At 39.1% G+C, this 21,312-nt stretch overlaps 1 protein-coding gene across 1 annotated transcript in view; it reads left to right on the top strand.

The window, feature by feature from the left end:
• pcdh15b (protocadherin-related 15b) overlaps window positions 1-21,312 on the top strand; it is a 115,603-nt gene that overhangs the window by 82,136 nt on the left and 12,155 nt on the right. The window contains exons 28-36 of the mRNA XM_077625669.1: window positions 2,599-2,708; window positions 2,822-2,962; window positions 8,291-8,418; window positions 11,409-11,639; window positions 12,942-13,030; window positions 13,381-13,557; window positions 14,628-14,846; window positions 15,071-15,079; window positions 16,788-16,898. Of these exons, the coding sequence (XP_077481795.1) occupies window positions 2,599-2,708; window positions 2,822-2,962; window positions 8,291-8,418; window positions 11,409-11,639; window positions 12,942-13,030; window positions 13,381-13,557; window positions 14,628-14,846; window positions 15,071-15,079; window positions 16,788-16,898 (1,215 nt within the window). The remainder of the gene's footprint in view (window positions 1-2,598; window positions 2,709-2,821; window positions 2,963-8,290; window positions 8,419-11,408; window positions 11,640-12,941; window positions 13,031-13,380; window positions 13,558-14,627; window positions 14,847-15,070; window positions 15,080-16,787; window positions 16,899-21,312) is intronic.

Here is a 21,312-nt window from a genome sequence, read left to right as displayed (position 1 = left end):
CGTATATGATAATTAATAAAATTTTATCTAAAAAAAATCGTTTGCGAGAGAGTATGTACTTTTTTGACAACCCGACTTGGCTTTACACAGAACGAGCTGATTGGTTTAGTCAGTAAAATTTGCCAATAAGCTTTCAGTGTGGACGGGCTTTGCTTTTCCCACCAGCAAACTAGCAGAGGGTGAATCCTCTAGTAACAAATGAAAATGCAAAACTCACTTTACAGTAAAATATGCTGAATTATATCCCCGTCTAGTTAAGGTGAAAAAATCTTGAGGTGCAATTTGTGCAACAGTGACTTCAGATTCCCCACTGCGGACTTAAAAATTGTAAAAGGATGTTGAGAAAAGCAATGTTTATCATTACCTGCATTTTATTTCTACAGGTTAAAGACTAAAATGAAGCAAAATATACGCTCAATTCATTTTAAAAATTACCTTTTGTTACATTGAAACTTCATTTGTTTTGATCATTCCAGACTCAATTCAAGACCTTTAAAGATTTATAGACCTGCCTTGTATAGTATCTTAATAATCCATTATCAAACACAATTACAACTCCATTCTGCTTATTTCATTCATTCATTTTCTTATTTTTCTATTCAAAATAAACACCAACATTATAAAACTAAAAATTATGAAAAGAAGTGAAATTTACATACGGTATATTTATATATATACGAAAACAATAAAACGAAGCAAAACATGAAAAGAACCTTTGTTGTTGAAACTATCTAAAAAATGGCAGGTAGCTGATTCTCTCGCTCCCCTGCTGGTTTCATCAAGGAGTTTCAAGGACCCCCGTGGACTCCCCCAATACCCCCCCCCCCTAATGCAATCGCTGCTACTGTTTCCTGGCTTTGTATTCGTGGCTGCGGGCCTAATCTTCGGACATTAGTAGACGCACTGTTTTTTTGTTTTTGCGTTGATTACGCTTTGACCCCAATAACTGATGAGGCTCGCCAATCAAGTGTCTACTAAAAATTGGGAAAAAAGGATCACGGATGCTGACAAAGATTGATGAGGTGGCCTTCTAACACAAACATATTTTGATTGACTCATGTTCTGCCATTCAGTCGTGGACAAATTTCCCATTTAAACTGGGATGTAACTAATTCTCAGATTAAGGTTCTTTTGCAGTTTTTTTATTCCATTTTCTAAAGTTTCCAACTGCTTTTAGCCCTACTCTATAATTTCGCAGTGACTCCACACGTTCGGAACGACTCAAAAGCCGTTTGAAAGTCGCGTTTGGCAATTACAGCCGTGCTGTCAAGCGCAAGGTGATGGAAGACAAATGTTGAGAGAGAGGCAAGAATAGAGTCACTTTGAGAGTTGGCAAGAACCTGAAAGAAGTGAGTGACAGACAAAAAAAGTCCTTGCGTCTTAGCAGATAGGGTGGAATATAGTGATTTATATTTTTATCACTGTGACAAGGGTGGATAGTGTTGAGCTCAAGACTGTACAGTGTTACCTCGACATACGATCTTAATCCTTTCCGGGACTGAGATCGTATGTCGAGGTTTTCGTAACTCGAGCGAACGTTTCCCATTGAAATGAACTAAAAACAAATTAATTTGTTCCAACCCTCTGAAAAAAACACCAAAAACAGGATATTGGATTGGAAAAAATGTTTTATCTCTTCTAATTCGCCATCTATTAACAAAGTAACAAATAACTAGTGGTTTAATAGTAATAAAATGTGTTTAATATAACTAAAATTGGGTGGATTTCGCCGACGGGAGAGAGAGACGGACAGAGGGGGTGGGTTGGGGTTTCAGGGGGACTTTCCACGACAACTCACTCATAACGGAACAAACAAATTTAAATTGACTTGGATTAATATATACAGACACACTCAAACATACGTTTAATGTAACTTTACACAAAACTGAATTCTATTTATTTTATTTTTTATCTTTGTTCTGGGTGGGTTAGCTGTTTGCCACGCCTCCACCCTCTTATTCGCTATTGATGGGCTGTTTGCTGTTGTATTCCCTTCAAAATATTCCAAAAATGATGCACACAAATGTCCTCACAATAGGATAACGCACGACCACTTGCCAACGAGAAGTAGTCTTGAATGAGCAATCGTGGGAGCTAACAGGCTAAGGAAGGAATAACAGCCTACCCACGTATTGATTGTGGGTAATGAAGTTTTGTAATGAAGCCGACTATTTTTCTTATTTCTAATTTGTGGTAAAATAAACACTTTTTTTGCATTGTGAGCTGACATTTAGCTATTGGAATCATAATCGAACAACAATTAGGGGTACTCTATTGAAGCGTTCAAATACTAAGATTAGTTTTTTTTCCTCCAATCATTCGTAAAGTTATGTTTTTAGTCATTACCTTTTTACTTGTTCATGTTTTTCAGCCAATACGCGCAATCTAACCTATAATAGGATCTATAATCGCTCACTTTTCTCCAGTCCTGATTCTGTTTAGTAGCAAATTGTGTGGCGGAGCGATGGAAGCACTTGACAGATTTAAAATCTCAGCTGATAGCGGCCGAGCCTCCAGAGAAAAGAGGAGCCCCCGAGTAAAGGGTATCCATATTTAATGTGGCTAAAGGCAGCCGTTGCTCGACTGATGTGTTCCCAGGTTTCCTCCCGTGAGCGAGGAAGCTGAGGTCGGAACCCCAGTGGGAGTCATCCTGGCGGCTGCTGTCAATCAAACCATCGTGTACTCTATCGTCGAGGGCAACCAGGGAGGTGAGAAAATGCCTGGCTCTTTATGCAGCGCCAATGGCAGCGCTCATTCCTGGACTGCTCGTTAATTTTAGCTGCAGAGTTTTCATGTTCTTTCACTTTGTCTTTGGTTTTAGGCATGTTTGCATTAGACAACAAAACAGGACTGATATCCACTGCCAAGGTGCTGGACTATGAGGCCAACTCCAGCTTCATTCTCAAGGTGGAAGCCGATTCCATGAAGGTGGTTTCATCAAACCTTCGAGTTCCTTCAAAAAGTAAGTCCGGTTTTTCAGGGCAGGATGACTTATACTGCTTATGTAAACTAATATATGTCATTTTCGGATCATTTTCTTTCTAAATACTCCTGCCCGTCTTATTTTTTCTGTCCCTCAAAAGTAACAAATAAGTGTCAATGTAATGTTTCTCACGAAAATAATGTACATGAATTTTCTAAATAATTATTTGTTATTACATACATTTTACTTTATTAAATCTATTCAGCGGCCTGGCGGCTTAGGTGGTTAGCATGTTGTTAGGTTCATTAATAGATATACTTTAAAATAAGGAAGACATCGGAACGCATATCCAACTTTTCTTGCAAGAAGAGAATCGATCCTGACTCGTCCTCGTCACAGATGATTCTAAAGAACCAAAACCCTCTCCTGCCCATTTAGTTGCATCGGAGTCAAAACAATTAAGGTTATCTACTCAAAACAATTGCATAAGAGGTAACCCGAGCAAACAATTAAGGTCGGAAATAAAAAACAACTGCATAAGAATTAAAACAAGCAAGCATCCATTCAACAAAACAATTGCATATCAGGTAAACCGAGCAACACTTTTAAAACAATTGCGAGTATTTTCGGAGGTTGATTCGATATCGCCATCTGCTTGCGGAATCCCAAGTCAAAACAATTTAAGAGTCCTTCACAGATCTTCATTGTGAACTTGCGACTAGGTGAGGAGTCGAGGTTTAATCCAAGTCAAACAATCAACAGTCCTTGGATCCATGTGAGAGGCCAGGGCAAAACAATTAAACGTCCTCAGAGCCAGCTGCAGTGGGAAGTGATCTTCGAGTTTGTTTCGGTAACAATTAAAGTAAGCGTTTGTCAAGCATATAATGATTAATAGTTCACATATACCTATAATGATTAATATTTCTTCGTTGTACGCACATATATAATAGTACCCAAAATAACTCCAACACGTTGTCACAGCTCTGGGGTCCTGGGTTCAAATCCAGGTCGGCCCACCAGAGTGGAGTTTGCATGTTCTCCCCAGGCCTCTGTGGGTTTTCTCTGGGTACTCCGGTTTCCTGCCACATTCCAAAAACATGCATGATAGGCTGATTGGACACTTTAAATTACCCCTAGGTATGAGTGTGAGCGTGAATGGTTCTCCGTCTCCTCGTGCCCTGCAATTGGCTGCCCGCCTCTGGCCTGAAGTCAGCTTGGGATAGGCTGGTTCAGAAAATGAACGAATAAATCTATTCGTCCATTTCTTAGGTAAGCAATACCCGTAAAACTATTGCTCAACTAATAAAATAGATTTTATTTAATATATCGTCGATCAGATTAGTAGATTCGTTATTTCATTGGCTCAGCCCTAGATGGAGATTTTACAACAAATAAGAACAGTCAATTTTGCTTTTAAACATAATCACTTAATGGTATGGTTGTCACCATCAATGGCAGTCACCATCAATGGCAGTCACCATCAATGGCAGTCATTCCGTCAATTTCAACACAGCTTATTCTAGATAGGATCGCGGTTTTACAGAGCCAATCCCAGCTTTCCCTGAAAGGTGGACTACACCGAAAATCCCAGTCACCAGTCAGTTGTAGGGCCCACACAGAGACCGACAACCACAATCACATTGCCACTGAGTGGGAATCGATCCCACACAGCCCACATCGAAGTCAGACAAATGAACCCCTACATCATTAGTGACTTCAATGGCAATGAGTGAATTAGCATAGCCAAGGCTCTGCGACCGCAGCACACATATAACTGAGAATTATTCATTATTATTAATTAAGTCATAACTCCTTGCGCCCAGTCGCAAAATCTTGCAAATTACAAACAGAAAATTCAGCCCAAAAAAATGACTGGATTGTGCCAGATTGACAAAACCGACACGTGTGTTTTTCCCAAACCAGGTTTGATCGATAAGGTGAAGACATTTATTTCATTGTGTTCTCAACCAAAGTTAGAAAATTAGAGCAATGTGTCGTAAGAGAGCCATTGATCCGTTGCCTGGTTTAACGCCCGCCCTGACGAGAATTGAAGAGTGGCAAATGAAGACGGTGGGTGATGCGAAGCTTTATTCCTGGTGGAATACTTAAGATTTAAATTGTGTAAATGAAGTTGGCGCGGTACGCAGTAAACACTTTAATTAAAGAAGAAAGCCTAACCGACGAGCATCAATTAAGCTGCTAGCTTACCGGGAGGGGTCGGGCGCCGATCTTTGGGGGGGATCCATCGATGGAGGGTTCTTAATATGCAAAGAGTGCTATTGGAATCATAATTGAAGTTGCGCTAGATTAGGAGAAAGGAAACAGCCAACAGAAGTGAAAATTGTAATTAATGCTTACACCTATGCTAATTACATCAATATCATAATTGGGACATTGAGTATTCAGTGGGGGGAAAAACTTTTCATAGTTTTATTTAACTCATTGCCAGTGACAGATGTCCAATCCATTTGATTAGGGGGGTTGGCAGTGATCAAATGGATTGGATGTTTGACGTGAGCGGCCCACTGTAGAGTGGTTAGAGCGTTGGTCTCACAGTTCTGGGCTCGAGGGTTCGATTCCAGGTCAGTCCTTCCTCTGTGGAGTTAGCATATTCGCCCGGGCTTGCGTGGGTTTTCTCCGGGTACTCTGGTTTCCCTCCAGATCCCCAAAACATGCAGGGTACACTGGTTGAACACTACATTGACCGTAGGTATAGTATGGTAGTGTGATTGGTTGTCTGTTTCCTTGTGGCCTGTGATTGGCTGGCCACCAATTCAGGGTGTCCCATGCCTGGTGCCCGTGGTTAGCTGGGATAGGCTCCAGCACCACCCGCGTCCCGGTTTGGAAAATGAATGAATACCAGAGGTTTCTAACCTGTGGCAGCAACAGCACATATGAGTTATGAAATGTTGTGTTTTGCTCTTAAGTTAGGCTTTTGCTTCCTTGGAATAGGTTTTTATTTTAATCTTCATTGTCAACATTGATTTGTTTTTCTCTTGAATTGAAAGCAGTGGCATAAGGTAAAGAAATTGTGTCAATTTGGTACTGAAATTGAAGCAAACAATGGTAATCTTACTGAATAGAAAAACAAACATTTACATCCCTCATGTAGGGGCTTGAATTTGTTCCGTCAGCAAGCGTGACACGAGTGGCGCTACACGAGCTAGACTCATTGAAATAATGAGTTGTGGTAAATGTTTCCACTTTAATAAAGAGTAGTGTATTTGAGGGCGTATCGATTCAGGAAACGTTTAAGCACCACAACCTCTTTTAGAACGTAATGCGTAGTGATTGGTGGCAGAAAAAACAAACTAACGATACTCAACTCTACTTACTATAAAGCACAGGTGTCAAAGTGGCGGCCCGGGGGCCAAATCTGGCCCGCTGTATCATTTTGTGCGGCCCGAGAAAGTAAATCATGAGTGCTGACTTTCTGTTTTAGGATCAAATTCAAATGATTATAGATCATTTTCCCCTTTTTAAAATCAATCATTGCATTTTTTAATCCATTCTTTTTTGTGTTTTTAGTTCAAAAAGCGTTTTGTAAAATCTAAAAATAAATATACAAATATTTTCCGTTTTCCACTTTTAAAAAATATTTTGTTTCCATTTGAAATAAAAAAAACATGATTAAAAGACATTTTCCAATACAAAAAAAACCTCAAATAAACATTGCTTTAGATCTATAAAAACGGACTATTTAGGGCTTTTGATCCAGTTCTTTTAATCCAATTTTAAAAAATCAAAAAAAAATCTAGATATTAGATCTAAAATGATCCGGCCCACATGAAATGGCGTTGAGGTTAATGTGGCCCGCGAACCAACCCGAGTTTGACACCCTTGCTATAAAGCAACAGACGTATCTCCCAGTTTTCCATCCATCTCAGGCCCTGACCCAAACTTCTTGTTGTTGTAAAAATCTTATTACCGATCTCTAAATGTCAACTAAAAGCATTTTTTTTTTATCCAGAACTTTGAACTGGCCTGTGAAGGGTGAGGAAAGGGAAGGGTACCATCAAATGTAAAATATATCTGTGTTGTCACCTCCAGGCACAAATATTAATAGCTGCTGACTTCCATTTTGCCGTCAGCTTTTAATGTCATCTCCCTTGCCGGCGGGCATTTCAAGTTTTCCTTCCTTCCCGCCCTCGATGTCAAGTCATACCTCTGGTCTCAATGGATGCTTATCTTTTCTGGTGACAAGCGACTGGAATGTCAGAGTTGCATCAGGCCGCCTTTGAAATGTCTTATTTAAGGGGTTTGGAACTCATCTTTGTCGCGGGCCACCTCGTAGTTGTGGTTTCCTTTGGAGGGAAATTTTCCGGCAACTAGCCACGAACAATCGGCGAATAATCAATAATCAAATGAATCAAAAACTATTTTGACAGCCGAGGCATTTTTAACTTCAAAATGGTTGAAATCCTTCATGGGAAAATGTTTTCTGATCTATTTTCTATTCATTCGTCTTGAGAACTGCTTATCCACAAGAGGGTCGCAGGGGTGCTAGTGTATCCAAGCTACATCTGGGCAGGAGGCGGGGTATACCCTGAGCTGCATGCCAGCCAAATGCATTCATTTTTCATGCTTTTCATTTTTTTTATTTTGCCTTTTTTTAATTTAAAATAAGACAAGACAATGCAATAAGTGTTTTATGCTTTTTCATTAAAAAAAGGGAAATAGAGTAAATACTGTTTTTTTCATTAGTTTTGTTTCAGTAAAAAGGAGGGAAATTATTATTGTCTTCATTTATTCATTTTCTGCACCATTCATCCTCCGTGACCGGACGTTTCGTTGAAAGACGTTTGGTCCCCGGACGTTTGGTCCCCGGACGTTTGGTCGACCGGGTTCGCTCGCTGTCAAATTATGAAAGAGAGTTTACTGTTGATATTTTGATATTCGGTATTTAGATATTAAACTCTCTCTCTCATGATTATAATTTTGAGAACTGGTTTCAACAGTAACAACCAGGCGAACAAACGTCCTTTCTACCAAACGTCCTCTCTACCAAACGTCCGTTCTACCAAATGTCCGTTCTACCAAACGTCCGGTCGACCAAACGTCCGGTCGACCAAACGTCCGGTCGACCAAACGTCCGGTCGACCAAACGTCCGGTCGACCAAACGTCTTTTGACGAAACGTCCGAGTACCTTTAAAAATGTTCACTTTTTTGTTTCTATTTTTCTATATAGCTCATAAATAACAACAAAGGTCAATATTGTGTTATCTATTTTTGTTTGTGCATTTTTAATAGAAATTTAAAGCCAAACAGAAACAAAACGTTCTCTTAAATCTGTAGTGACAACAATGAAGTCAATGCCTAATCTGTCATTTGATTGTTGTGATGTCGCATTTTTCGTGCATTTTTAGGTAACACGGCCGTGGTGGTGATTGACATCCAAGACGAAAACGACCACCCGCCAGTCTTCACCAATTCTCTCTATATCGGCGGCGTCGCAGAGGATGCCAAAACCTTCACCTCGGTTCTGCAAGTGCAGGTACATCCAGTTCTCCTTTCAAAATATGATTATGCCATTCATTTCCTTCTGCGGGATTAAGTTCCATCATCTCCTGAGTTCAAAATCTGGATAAAACTTTACCTTGTTGTAGTTATTAATATCCCATCTTTCTCATGGGATTCCCCCAATAGGATCATCACAGATCTCTGCGAGCTTTTACACCGCAGTTTTTTTCTCTCCTCCGCAAATTGGCAAACCACTAGAGCCTCTGTCTCAATTTCTTGAAAGTACATGGACTACACTGTACCGCCAGCGCATGATATATTTTTAAACAGCGGTAATAATCAGTAACTCTGTTCCCTGTGAGAATAACGAGTTGTACTTAGGAGCTAATTGGCATATTCGCTGTCTGGGAAATGTTCACGTTATAGGAAATAACCACAGTTACATTGACAGTGAAAGACTTTAATTCCATTTGAAATAGGTAGGGACCATTTGGAAGGGGATTTGTTATTTTTTCTTTTTTGTTTAATTTTAAATTAAACTTTAACATTTTAGTTAAAGCGCCTAAGAATTGTGCCCATGTCAAAAATGACAAATCTCACTATCTTTTATCCTTTCATAGTTATTCCATTCCCAACAATGCATTGGTTTTTCAATGCTTTTGTTTTCAGCAATATTGAGTGTGATGTCACCACTATAACTAATGATCAATCTTCGCTAGCTAGTACTCATTGACAGAATGACAGAACAGTCTAATGGTGACAAAAATGGAGTAGGGCTGCCTTCAACCAGTAAAAAGACACAAAAAAATCATATTTTCCGCACTGTAAGGCCCAACTAAAAGATTTAAATCTCAAAAACCGGCAGTGTGCCTTATATATCGATCAATATTGGTTAATTATTGTTTGAAATTCTCTTCAGCACAGCTCCATCTATTTGCTTTATATAAAACAAAAATCCTAACCACTACTACTATTACTACTACTACACTTCCATCTACTAGGTGTATAACACCACCACTACTACTACTATTACTACAGCTCCATTTATTAGTTATATAACAATCCACTACAGTGGTACCTCGAGATACGAGCTTAATGCGTTCCGGGACTGAGCTCATATGTTGATTTTCTCATAACTCAAACGAACGTTTCCCATAGAAATGAAATAAAAACAAATGAATTGGTTCCAACCCTCTGGAAAAAACAGAAAAACAGAATATTGGATTGGAAAAACATTTTTATTTGTTCTAATTCGCCATCTATTAACAAAGTAACAAATAACTAGTGGTTTAATATTACTAAAATGTGGTTAATAGTACTAAAATTAGACAGATTTCGTGGAGGGGAGGGGGGACTTTTTACATTGCATTTTATAGTGCGAAAAATACGGTACATGGCTAACAATAATTACCATTAACTCATTCACGTGTTTGTACTTGCACCAAATTTTGGTTTAAATGTGTCCTACAATGCCTCAGAGGCTAGTTAAGCCTTTTTCACTGGGTGTCATGAAAGATTGAAAAATGAACATTTATGCAGTCGCGCGGAATGAAATGATGAATAGAATCCTGAAAAAAAACATTTGGGCTCTTTTTCGTGTCTTCTATAAAAGATGACTCTGGGCTGTGGAGGAGTCGCAAAATGTTGCAAGTTTAACCTTCTTGCTGTCTTTCTGTTACATATTTTATTCAGTTTAAGTTGGTAATATGTAGCCAGAATCATTTTTATACTAAACTCATTGGCAACAGTTGATGGTACTAGATGTCCAATTAGGGTTTTAACATTATCAGTACTAATAATTGTATTCAGATATAATATTTGATAGCAAAATTATCAATACGTTTTTATATTTGCTCTAACACAGGTCACGAGAAATGAGTTCTTATGGAGTAATTTATATTTTGCACTACTCTTTGTAGTGCTAGTAATGAAGGATATTTCTATGTTTTGCGTTAACTCATTGGTTGCAATTGACGTCCAATTTACTATCATTGAAAGATGAGCATTTACCGTTTAAATGAATTACCGTATTTTCACGACTATAAGGCGCACATAAAAGTCTTAAATTTTCTCCTAAATAGAGGGCGCCTTATAATCCAGTGCGCTTTATATATGGACCAATACTAAAATTGTTATCACGATAAAATAAAAAATCAGTCAATAGGGTACACCATCCTCTACAGCTCTCACAACTACGGCAAGCAGCCCCTACTCTACTATTTTCCCCGCAGAAAAATTACTCCGCAGTGACTGCTGGGATATATAGTTCTTTTGTCTATACACCCAATGGATTGTGGCCTGGACATTGACATCAACAAAGCTTTACGAAGCATGGAAGACAGCGTTGGAATAGTTACACTAGCTACTAGCTAGCTACTATTTGCGAATGGATTGTGGCCGCCTGGACGAACGTATAAAACTCAGCGTTTTCGATGACTCATTTGGAGAATTGTTCAATTCGGACACAGAAAATGAGGACTTTGATGGATTTGTGGGTGATGATGACGCGAGTACATCGTAAAATGGCTAAATAAAGTACAACCGAACTCAGTTTTGCTTCCGTTGCCTTTTTAAAAACGTGTTTTTAGCGTGTGGGTGTAGCGTGTATGTTTAAGATGGTGTATGTTTTGCCATGTCTGGCTGCGTCTATAAAAACGGTGCGTCCTTTGTGTGTGTAAAATACAGAAATAGCACTCGTTACTGACACTGCGGCTAAAAATACGGTGCGCCATATAGTCGTGAAAATACGGTAATTGTATATCATTGTAAATATCAGGCAATGAGTGAATTATGGGTTAATTTTAAGGTCTTATGGGTCCATTCTTGTTTATTTTAGTTCACTAATCATTTAATGTTGATTTGGGGATTCTGAGTCATTGTGGTGAAACCCGTTTAAATTCACAGCATTAGGAGGAAAAGAACCACATTATCGTCATTGGCACTGAAAGAGTTAAATTAGAAAAGGATGGTGGTTATGATTTCCTCAGCGTTAGTTTAGAGTCATTACCCTTTGTAATTTTTTAGGCTCTAGACAAAGACACAGGCAATTACAGCTCCATGACGTACCGCCTCATCAACGCCCCATTGGCCAGGAAAGATGCCAAAGAGAAGAAAGATGGTTTTGTTATGGAGCCGCTCAGCGGCATACTCAAAACGGCTATCATGTACCGCAATATGCGCCGGTCCTATTTCAAGTTTGAAGTGGTCGCCACCGACGACTATGGCCGAGGACACAGCAGTAAAGCCGAGATTGTGGTAGGTGTTTCTGGAAGAAAAAAAACAATCGTATAATTTTTTTCTACATCTAACTCATATACTACTGTTATTTGTTTATGGTTTAACTTGCTTTTTAGGGGGTAAATGTATGTTGTAATTTGATGTTTAAAAATAAAGTCTAATATTATAGATATGTATGTCTATATACATATCTATAATACTAGACTTTATTTGTTAAACATGAATGTTGTAATTTGATGTTTAAAAATAAAGTCTAGTATTATAGATATGTATGTCTATATACATCTATATACATATCTATAATACTAGACTTTATTTTTAAACATCAAATTACAACATACATTTACCATAGCATACAATGTATGTTGTAATTTGATGTTTAAAAATAAAGTCTAGTATTATAGCTATGTATGTCTATATACATATCTATAATACTTGACTTTATTTTCAAACATCAAATTACAACATACATTTACCCCCCCCAAAAAGCAAGTAAACCCATAAACAAATAATAGTAGTTTATAAACATTCATATTTTCTTTTTAGTGGCATTTTTGCCTTTGTATGTTGTAATTTGACGTTTAAAAATGAAGTCTAGTATTATAGATGGGTATGTAGAGTATAAACATTCATATTTTCTTTTTTTGGGGCATTTTTGCCTTTGTAATTTTTTAAGATAAGCATTTTAAAATTGAAGCATAGATCAAAGGCTAATATGTAGTGTGTAGTTGATGTTTGACCTTTTCATAATTGAATTCTTAACAGTACATATATTAAAAATAATTGTGCTGCTATTTACTTTTTTAACTTTTTTTTCTTAACAGTTTTATATTAAAGAAAACAGATAGTATACATTTTACAAATAGTGATCTAAAAGACAATATTTACCATTTTTATTAAAAAATGAATACATTTAATGACCAAATATCTATGAAAAAACTTTGAATGTTTTTTCAATTGTCACAGATAAAAATACTATAAATAGATTAGATTAGATTAGAACTTTATTTCATCCTGTATTCGGGAAATTTCCTTGGGTGCAGTAGCAAGACAGACATAAGACACACAAGACATTGTAGACCTAGGTAAAAAAAACTGGAGCCACACACAGGAAGTCCACAAGGTCGGAACCTTCTGCAGACTGAGACTGAGGTAGCTAATAAGAGAAAGTAATGCGTCAGAAATTGGAGTTTTATAAGTCCTAAAATGACACAATTACTGTGTGCTCGATGTGAAAACAGTTCAATAAAAAAAGCAGGTTCGTCTTAAAGCTTTATTAGATTTGAAATATCAGAATCAAACTCTATTTGTCATGTGAAGGTATCAGTGGTGAACCAGCTGGACATGCAAGTAGTCGTATCCAACGTCTCTCCGACATACGTGGACAAGAACAAAGACCACCTGCTCAGGTAACTACAATTCTTCATATTTTCCATTACAGATCATTTGATTAACGACTGTTTAATTCAATTCCTCCTTCCATTAAATGAAGCCACTACATGTAGTGTGACAACTCAGCGACACAGACAAGGCATTAATCCAGAAGACAACATGTGTTTATGATGTATTTTTGTCAGGTTCTTTCACTGAACCTGACGGGCATTTGATAAGGTTATTTTTAAGTGTAACAAACATAGAAACACACTTTCCCCGCAAGAAGCAATGTTGCCCAGCAGGTGCTCTGCGCTTGCTGTCAGGATTGGAGATAAGTAACCTCTATTTAACCAAAGTGGTTTTCTATTTTTTTTTTCTGCGGCAGTATTTTGGAGCGTTACGTTCAAGAGCAGATTCCTGGAGCAAAGGTGTTCGTGGAGACTATCGGTCCACATCGCCACGGTGACAGACTGGAACAAGAGGACTACGCCAAATCGGATCTAATGATTTACGCTATCGACCCGCTGACAAATAGAGCTGTTTCCAGACAGGAGCTCTACAAGTAAGAACAAGACAACGATCGTTTCATGCAAGGCTAGAAATTTGGCCTGCCACATCAGAGGTGTCAAACACGTCTTAACGTAGTTGTGTTTTTCTTTTGAGGACCATAATGTAGGTCAGTCCGTAAAAATATTGAATTCATTTGGTTGCCATTGACGACGCTGGAAGACAATTGCGCTTACAGATGAACATTCACCGCCAATGTTTCCAGATGAAATGCATTGGATGTCTGTTGTTGTCAATGGGAAGTAATCAGATAATTGTGGGTCACTTTCAGTACATTTTTGGGCATTCCAGAGTCACTTACTGATACTTTCTGTTAATTTTAGTGCATTTCTGGGTCACTTACCGATTTATTTAGGATCGCTTTCTATTGGTTTTGGGGCATTTATATGTTGTCATTTCCAGTATATTTTAAATCATTGCCTCTTGATTTGAGGGCATTTCCGCATCACTTTCTATAGGTTCAGAGTCAATTACAAATTTAAAACCATGTCACCTAAATTAAGAATAATAAAGTTGTTCTCATCTAAGTTTTATCAACAATAATCCAATAAACCCGCAAATTTAATCCAAAATTAAATTTTTCCACACCGACTTCATTTCAAACAAGAAAACGCCATTAATATCATAACAATATGACTTTTTTACTACCAATATGACGTCAATCTCATAACATTACACAAAGAGCAGTGCTCACACAGACTGAAACAGACTTGAACCCCATAAAGCCAGCTCTGGTTCACGTTTCAGAAAAAAGCAACAAAATTAATACTTTAATCTCATAGAATTTCCAATTAAATATTGTAATAGTACAATCTATGATTTGATATTTATAATTTGATTTTAATCTCGTAATAGTTCAATTTTATCCTCGTAATATTCAAGATTTTTTCTCCGACCACACCAATGTTTGGTTGGCAATTTGTGGATTTTTTGGGGGGGTCAATTTATTCAATTCATCCAGGCAGGGCTAATTAGCAGACATTCATTTCTGATGAGTTTGGCACCCCTGATTTTAGTAGGAGACGTGGATTTTGCTTCCAAAAGTCATTTTAATGTTTTGGTAAGGTTTCTTGATGGAAAACTTCTGGACATCAACAAGGAGTTTCAGCCTTTCATGCCACCTGGCGGGCGCATTTTGGAGATCCGGACGCCAGAAGTAGTGACTGGCGTCAAAAAGGCTGTGCAGACTGTGGGCTACACCGAGGGAGCGCTGTTGGCTCTGGCGGTCATCATCATCTTCTGCTGCGTCCCTGCCATATTCGTCGTCATTATCACATACAGGCAGTATGAATGAGTCCATATTTTACCTATGAATTCATCTCTATGCCTGCTTAACTTGTTTAAATTATTGACTGCCATTGACAGCGATAGACGTCTTGCTCACTGACAAATGACATGCTAATTTAGGTTCACAGGACAATGATGATAGGAATTCCATGTTAAGTAGGACTAATTTGTCTCTCTGTCTTGTTCTTCCGGTGTGGTTTGACTTCTTCCATCATCCGCAGATTCAAAGAGTGAGTACAGTTTTCATATGGTTTCCCCAAAACACTTTTTTTTAATCTAGCCTTGTGCTCAAGATAAGTAGCAAGATCAGAGCAAGACCACATTTTAAGATCTTGGCGTTATCTTTTTTTCCAGATAGTACAGTCTTGAGCAGAGCACTACTACAGTAAGATAAAATAAAATAAAAAAAAGTTTAAAATTTTACATACAGTGGTACCTCGAGATAGGAGCTTAATGTGTTCCGGGACTGAGATCGTATGTCGATTTTCTCGTTACTCAAACGAACGTTTCCCATAGAAATGAACTAAAAACAAATGAATTTGTTCCAACCCTCTGAAAAAACACCCAAAACAGGATATTGGATTAGAAAAACATTTTTATCTGTTCTAATTCACCATCTATTAACAAAGTAACAAATAACTAGTGGTTTAATACTACTAAAATGTCTTTAATATTATTAAAATTAGACTGATTTCGCGGAGGGGAGAGAGAGGAACAGAGAAGGGGGAGACTTTTTGCACGGCAAGGTGCTCGTAACATAACAAACAAATTTAAATGAACTTGGATTACGATGCAGACACACTCAAAAATAACTTTAATCTAATTTTACACTAAACTTAATTCTAATTTTGTTTTAAATGTTGATACCTTTCTTTATTTGCCCCGTCTCCACTCTGACTTTCAGATGCAACCTATCAAGAGTTGTTTGCTTTTTTATTCCCTTCAAAATATTCTGAAAATTATGCACACAAATGTCCTCACAATAGGATAACGACCACTTTCCAACGAGTAGTGTATACGCTATTCGCACTGACTAACGGGAAAAAACACTGAAAAAAATGCAACGCTCCGCCCAGTACTCGTAGAGACATTACACGAGGGAGTTGCGACCAGAGAGACATTACATAAGGGAGTTGTGGGGAGAGAGACAGTGCCCATGATGTTCTTATGAGCAGCCTCTTGCGTCCGCTGTCTGCTCATAAATCAAAATTCGTCTCGAATCTCAAGATAAATATTTGCTCAAAATTTGACTCGTATCTCCAATAGCTCGTATGTCGGGGCACTCGTATGTCGAGGTACCACTCTACTTTTCTAAAATGGTTGGTTAAAAAAAAATAGGTGACAATTTTTGGGGATTTCCGGAGTTTAGGGAGGTTGTCTGGAATCCCAGAGTTTGTGTTGCATTTCCGGGTAAACTCCTGAAATTCCGGAGTAGTTAGCAGCTCTGATACTAAATTGCATTGCGATCCACTCAAGAGTGACAAGGGAGTTTTAGATAGCATCCTCAACAACAAAGGGACTGATCTTTGGATCCAAAAGAAGTCTAAAACTGTATCCAATTGAATTTGTAAAGTGGTAGGTGGCGCTGTAAAACCTTAGGAAATAGGGCATTTTCACTTGTTAGTGATAGATAGTATAACCTACTTAAATAAAGTGTCAATTTTAATTTCACCTGTACTATCTCAAAATGTTTTGGAAAAATGTATCAATTTTAGGCAATATCAATTGCTCCAATTTGTTGTGTTTATGAGCTATGAAAAAAAATCAAATTGTATTTTGTCTCAGAGGCCTTGCGTCTCCTCTCATGTGATGTCGTTAATTGGCGCGCAATTGCATCGTGGGGGATTTACCGCCCCAATTGAAGCCTTCCTAAAGTCCTCTGCTAACTAACTTCTCTAAATAATATCACGTCACTGACTTTTGCTGTTTACTGTCTAGACGACAGGAAGAGTGCGCCAAGACCGCCCGCATTCAGATGGCGCTCCCGAGCGGCAAACTTGGAGGGGTCACCGCCAATAATCTGTACGAAGAACTGGGTGACAATGCCATGTAAGTCAAGCTGGTGAATATATCATATACAGCCAATAAGAGCAGTGTGGTCACTTATCAGCCATTTGGGGTCTGCGCTATTCACTAAATGTAGCATTACAGTGTCTACTTTTAAAATTGTTATGAATTACTGCAATTTCAACTGATTTTTAAAAAAAGATCAAAATGAGAGATTCCATATAACGCATTAATTGCTATTGACAGAAATAGACATCCACTCCAGTTGGACTTGAATTAGGTGGGCTCGCAGTAATCCTGGGTGTAGGTGGTCCAGGACATGGCTCCGAAGCCCAAAGGTTATTTGGCAACAATTGGATTTGATTTCCATCTCTGTCAATGGCGGTGAATTCCTTCATTCATTTTCTGAATGAGTTTTGTTTTCAAATTGATGCTAAATCCCGTTGAGAGATTTCATTAAGAGTTATAGCAAAATAATATTTTTGAGACTAAAAAGTTTTATACCTAAGCAAATTGCAACTGGCATCTATGAAATAAAAAGCATTTAGATAGCTTTGCAACTAATTTTGTCTAATACATAGTCATCAAGGTGTACCATAACAAAGGGAACTTAAATACACAGATGTGGGTTGTGTTACCAACACAGGTTGCCTGACGGATGAGTGGTTAGCACTGGCCTCACACCTCTGGGGTCCTGGGCTCAAATCCAGGTCGGTCCACCTGTGTGGAGTTTGCATGTTCTCCCTAGGCCTGCGTGGGTTTTCTCCGGGTACTCCGGTTTCCTTCCACATTCCAAAAACATGCATGGTAGGCTGATTGGACACTCTAAATTACCCCTAGGTATAAGTGTGAATGGTTGCCCATCTCCGTGTGCCCTGCAATTGGCTGGCCACCCATTCAGGGTGTCCCCGCCTCTGACCCGAAGTCAGCTGGGATGGGCTCCAGCACCCCCCGCAACCCCAATGAGGGTAAAGTGGTTCAGAAAATGAATGAATGTTACCAATACGCTCACTTTACAAACCGAAACCTGGCAACAAATACTTCACCTCTTATCACGGAAACTCCTTTCAGCCCACGGTTGTTTTTCCAACTGATTAGTTTCATTCATCTCAATTAGCTCATCTCTGTGCTCATTTTTTTCGGTTAGAGACCAACAGCGGGAAACCCCACATTGTGATCTTGCATATGCAAGCTTTCGTGGTAACGCGAGTGCAGAAGCGTATCAAAAACAGACAGGAAAGCGGTGATGCGTGGAATGCTGATAAGGACTTCCTCGCAACTTCATCTTTGTGCCTCGGAAAGGAAATTTTAATGAAACTATCTGGCGCAGCGGCGCCTTGAGTGCGTCAAAGAGCGCGTTAGCTTGTTAAAACCTGCGAACGAAAATTAATAAGAGCATGCTGCAGGGGGGCCGCTGTTTGAATCTCGTCTAGGCCATTGAAAAAGAGGAACGTGTCAAGATTACATTCATGCTTAGGGGATAGAGATGGAGCGACAATAAATTGTCAGCATATAATTAAAGGTGGGGAACTTGATAGTGCGGCAAACGGGAATACCGTCTTTTTTGGACTATAAGTTGCAACTGAGTATAAGTCGCACCGAACAAATAATGCACAATGAAGAGGAGAAAAGTAGATATAAGTCACACTGTAGTATAAATACTATTTTAGGGGATAGGGGGAGGGGGTCGGGGCGTATATATATATATATATTTTTTTAATAAAAAAAACAAGAACAAATATAATGTGAAAATAGGGTACTCGGACGTTTCGTTGAAAGACGTTTGGTCGACCGGACGTTTGGTCGACCGGACGTTTGGTCGACCGGACGTTTGGTCGACCGGACGTTTGGTCGACCGGACGTTTGGTCGACCGGACGTTTGGTCGACCGGACGTTTGGTCGACCGGACGTTTGGTCGACCGGACGTTTGGTCACCGGGTTGTTACTGTTGAAACCAGCTCTCAAAATTATAATCATGAGAGAGAGAGTGAGTTTAATATCTAAATATCTAATACCAAAATATCAACAGTAGACTCGGTCATAATTTGACAGCGAGCGAACCCGGCGACCAAACGTCCGTTCTACCAAACGTCCGGTCGACCAAGCGTCCGGTCGACCAAACGTCTTTCGACGAAACGTCCGGTCACGGAAAATAGTTGCACCTGTGAATGTAACATTTACAGTTTTTTTTTTAATAATTGGCCTAAAATAAAACCCTCAGTGGTTAGAGAGAGAAAAAACACAAGTTGCACTTGAGTATTAGTTGCAGGCATGGCCAAACTATAAAAAAATTATGACTTATAGTTAAGAAAATATGGTAAGTTGTAATGTACAGTAAAATACATACAGGTAACTGAAAAATCTGCTGTGTATGAAGTGAATGTTGACATTGTTTGGCAAAAACAAGTCACTCTTTCCCGCGCATACACAATCAGTTTTCAGACCTATTCAGTCCAATTTACAACATTTAACACCGATATCCAGTGGTCCACCAAAGAATGACACAAGTCTCATCCACAACAAAACATTCATGGTACAAGTTGAGGAAGCATTGTTTAAAACAAAGTTGAAATTCTAAAAATTGCTCTTGTACTAATGGATTTGTTTCGTAAAAATGTTATTTGACAAAGAGGGTTTACTCAATTAGCATGTGCACTGTATGTTTGTCAGTCAAATAGGATTGGACGTCTAGCACCATCAATGTGAGTGAAAAATGATCAGTCTATCCCAGTTCAAATGATAATTATCTGTGTTGCAGGAATGAATTTATAAACGTCCAGTTCATTTGACTGGGAGGCCGCCATTGCTCAAAAATTTGATATCTATGTTGTCCGTGGCAGCTAATGAGTTAATATATGAAATAGCATTAAGGTCATTGTAGAACAGCATAAAGGTTTTGATCTGTTTCTACTTTAAGTTCTTTTTAAAAACATGTCCTTTTTAGAGCAACTTCATTTCACCTAGGATTGTCAAAGGCAACTAGTGTTTAACATAACATCTCTACATCTTCTTCCTTTCTGGAAACCTGACAGACAAAAGTGAGTAAAACCCTAAAAGTGTACTTTCCCTACCTTCGTTTTGTGTTTTGGATCGGTTAGAACCCCACGCAAAATCTTGTACTGTTGAAACGTATTGCACACGATTGAAGAAAAAAAATCTTTTGTGGTGTTAGCTTTGAAAGTCTGCGCTTTTGTTTTTGTACTCAAAGAAAAGCAAAGCCAGCAAAGTATTGGAAAGTGCATTCAGTGGGTCGATTGCCAAAAGGAAATGTGCAAACTTTCAAAGAACGGCAAAGCACGATTGATCCTTCCCTGCTGCCATTAATAGTAGAGACACAGTGGCTTCTTTGTTTCGCACCACTTAGATCGTACAGTTTTTGCAGTTTCCATCCCCTTTGCCATGTTAGTAAAAAGGATAGATTTGTACCCATTCTAGTCCCCAGTACAATTGTTCTCAAATATTTTACAGCAAGTACCAACTCACAGAATATTCGAGTCCCAGAGTACTACAGTCGGAGCAACATGAAAACTACACCAGAAGTGAAAGAGTTAATGATTGAAAACAGTTGAAGTCGAATTGGATTGGATTAAAAAAAACACGATCATTTTAACATTTTATTCAGTCAATCCTTTGCATACCATTCGAGGAAACCCACGTGCTCGTACTCGCACCACCTTTTGAGAACAACTCTCCACTCCTCCATCCATGAGTACTTGAATCGAGGTACCTTGACTCTTCTAGATTGTGAGCAACTAGTGTTAGCATTAGTAGGAGTGGTCTTCTTCAACAATCATAGAGTCAGCGGCTATCCCGATTCAAGTTAGCCTAGCCTTCATGCCATTCCATCATTCATTTCTACTTTTTCCTCCCCTCCGTCCCATCACCAGCCGTTCAGTCCGCAGTGCCGGAAGTTTGGACGAAAGTGATCGTCAACGTCTGATCTCCGATTTCGCCACCCGAGCAATCGCAGCCCACCGGCAGTGCGTTGCTAACGGAGGAGTGCTCAACAATCTTCCCAAGTCCGAGTCCAGCATCACTTTCCTCTCAGATGAAAACCCCCTGACCATCAAAAACCCAATCTACCACGAGGACGGCACTTCGAGCAGTCCAGAGACTCTTGGACGAAGCCAGAGAAAGCGAGACCTGCTGGGCCAATTCTCCCCCTCCACGCGAGGTCTTCGAGAGGCATGGTTGAGGATCAGGTCCCCGGTGGGTGACACGGGATCGAGCAGCGACAGCGGAAGAGGATCGGGGGGTGGCCAGAGCTGGACTCTCCCGTCTAGATTACATCGAAAAGAAATGTACGACGCCCTGAAGAGGCAAGTGATGATGGACCCTGTGCAGTGGGAAATGGAGCTCTTGAAGGCCGAATTCAAAGAGTGCAAAGAAATTGGCCTGGATTCGGCATTTGAGCACAGCTTGCATTCGGACCAGATGCTCAGACCGAGTCTGGAGC

This window comes from Stigmatopora argus, chromosome 18, assembly GCF_051989625.1.
Source record: "Stigmatopora argus isolate UIUO_Sarg chromosome 18, RoL_Sarg_1.0, whole genome shotgun sequence".
In the NCBI taxonomy this organism is placed as follows: Eukaryota; Metazoa; Chordata; class Actinopteri; order Syngnathiformes; family Syngnathidae; genus Stigmatopora; species Stigmatopora argus.
Note: the sequence above shows the minus strand (reverse complement) of the source record. Positions and strands in the feature narration are given on the sequence as shown.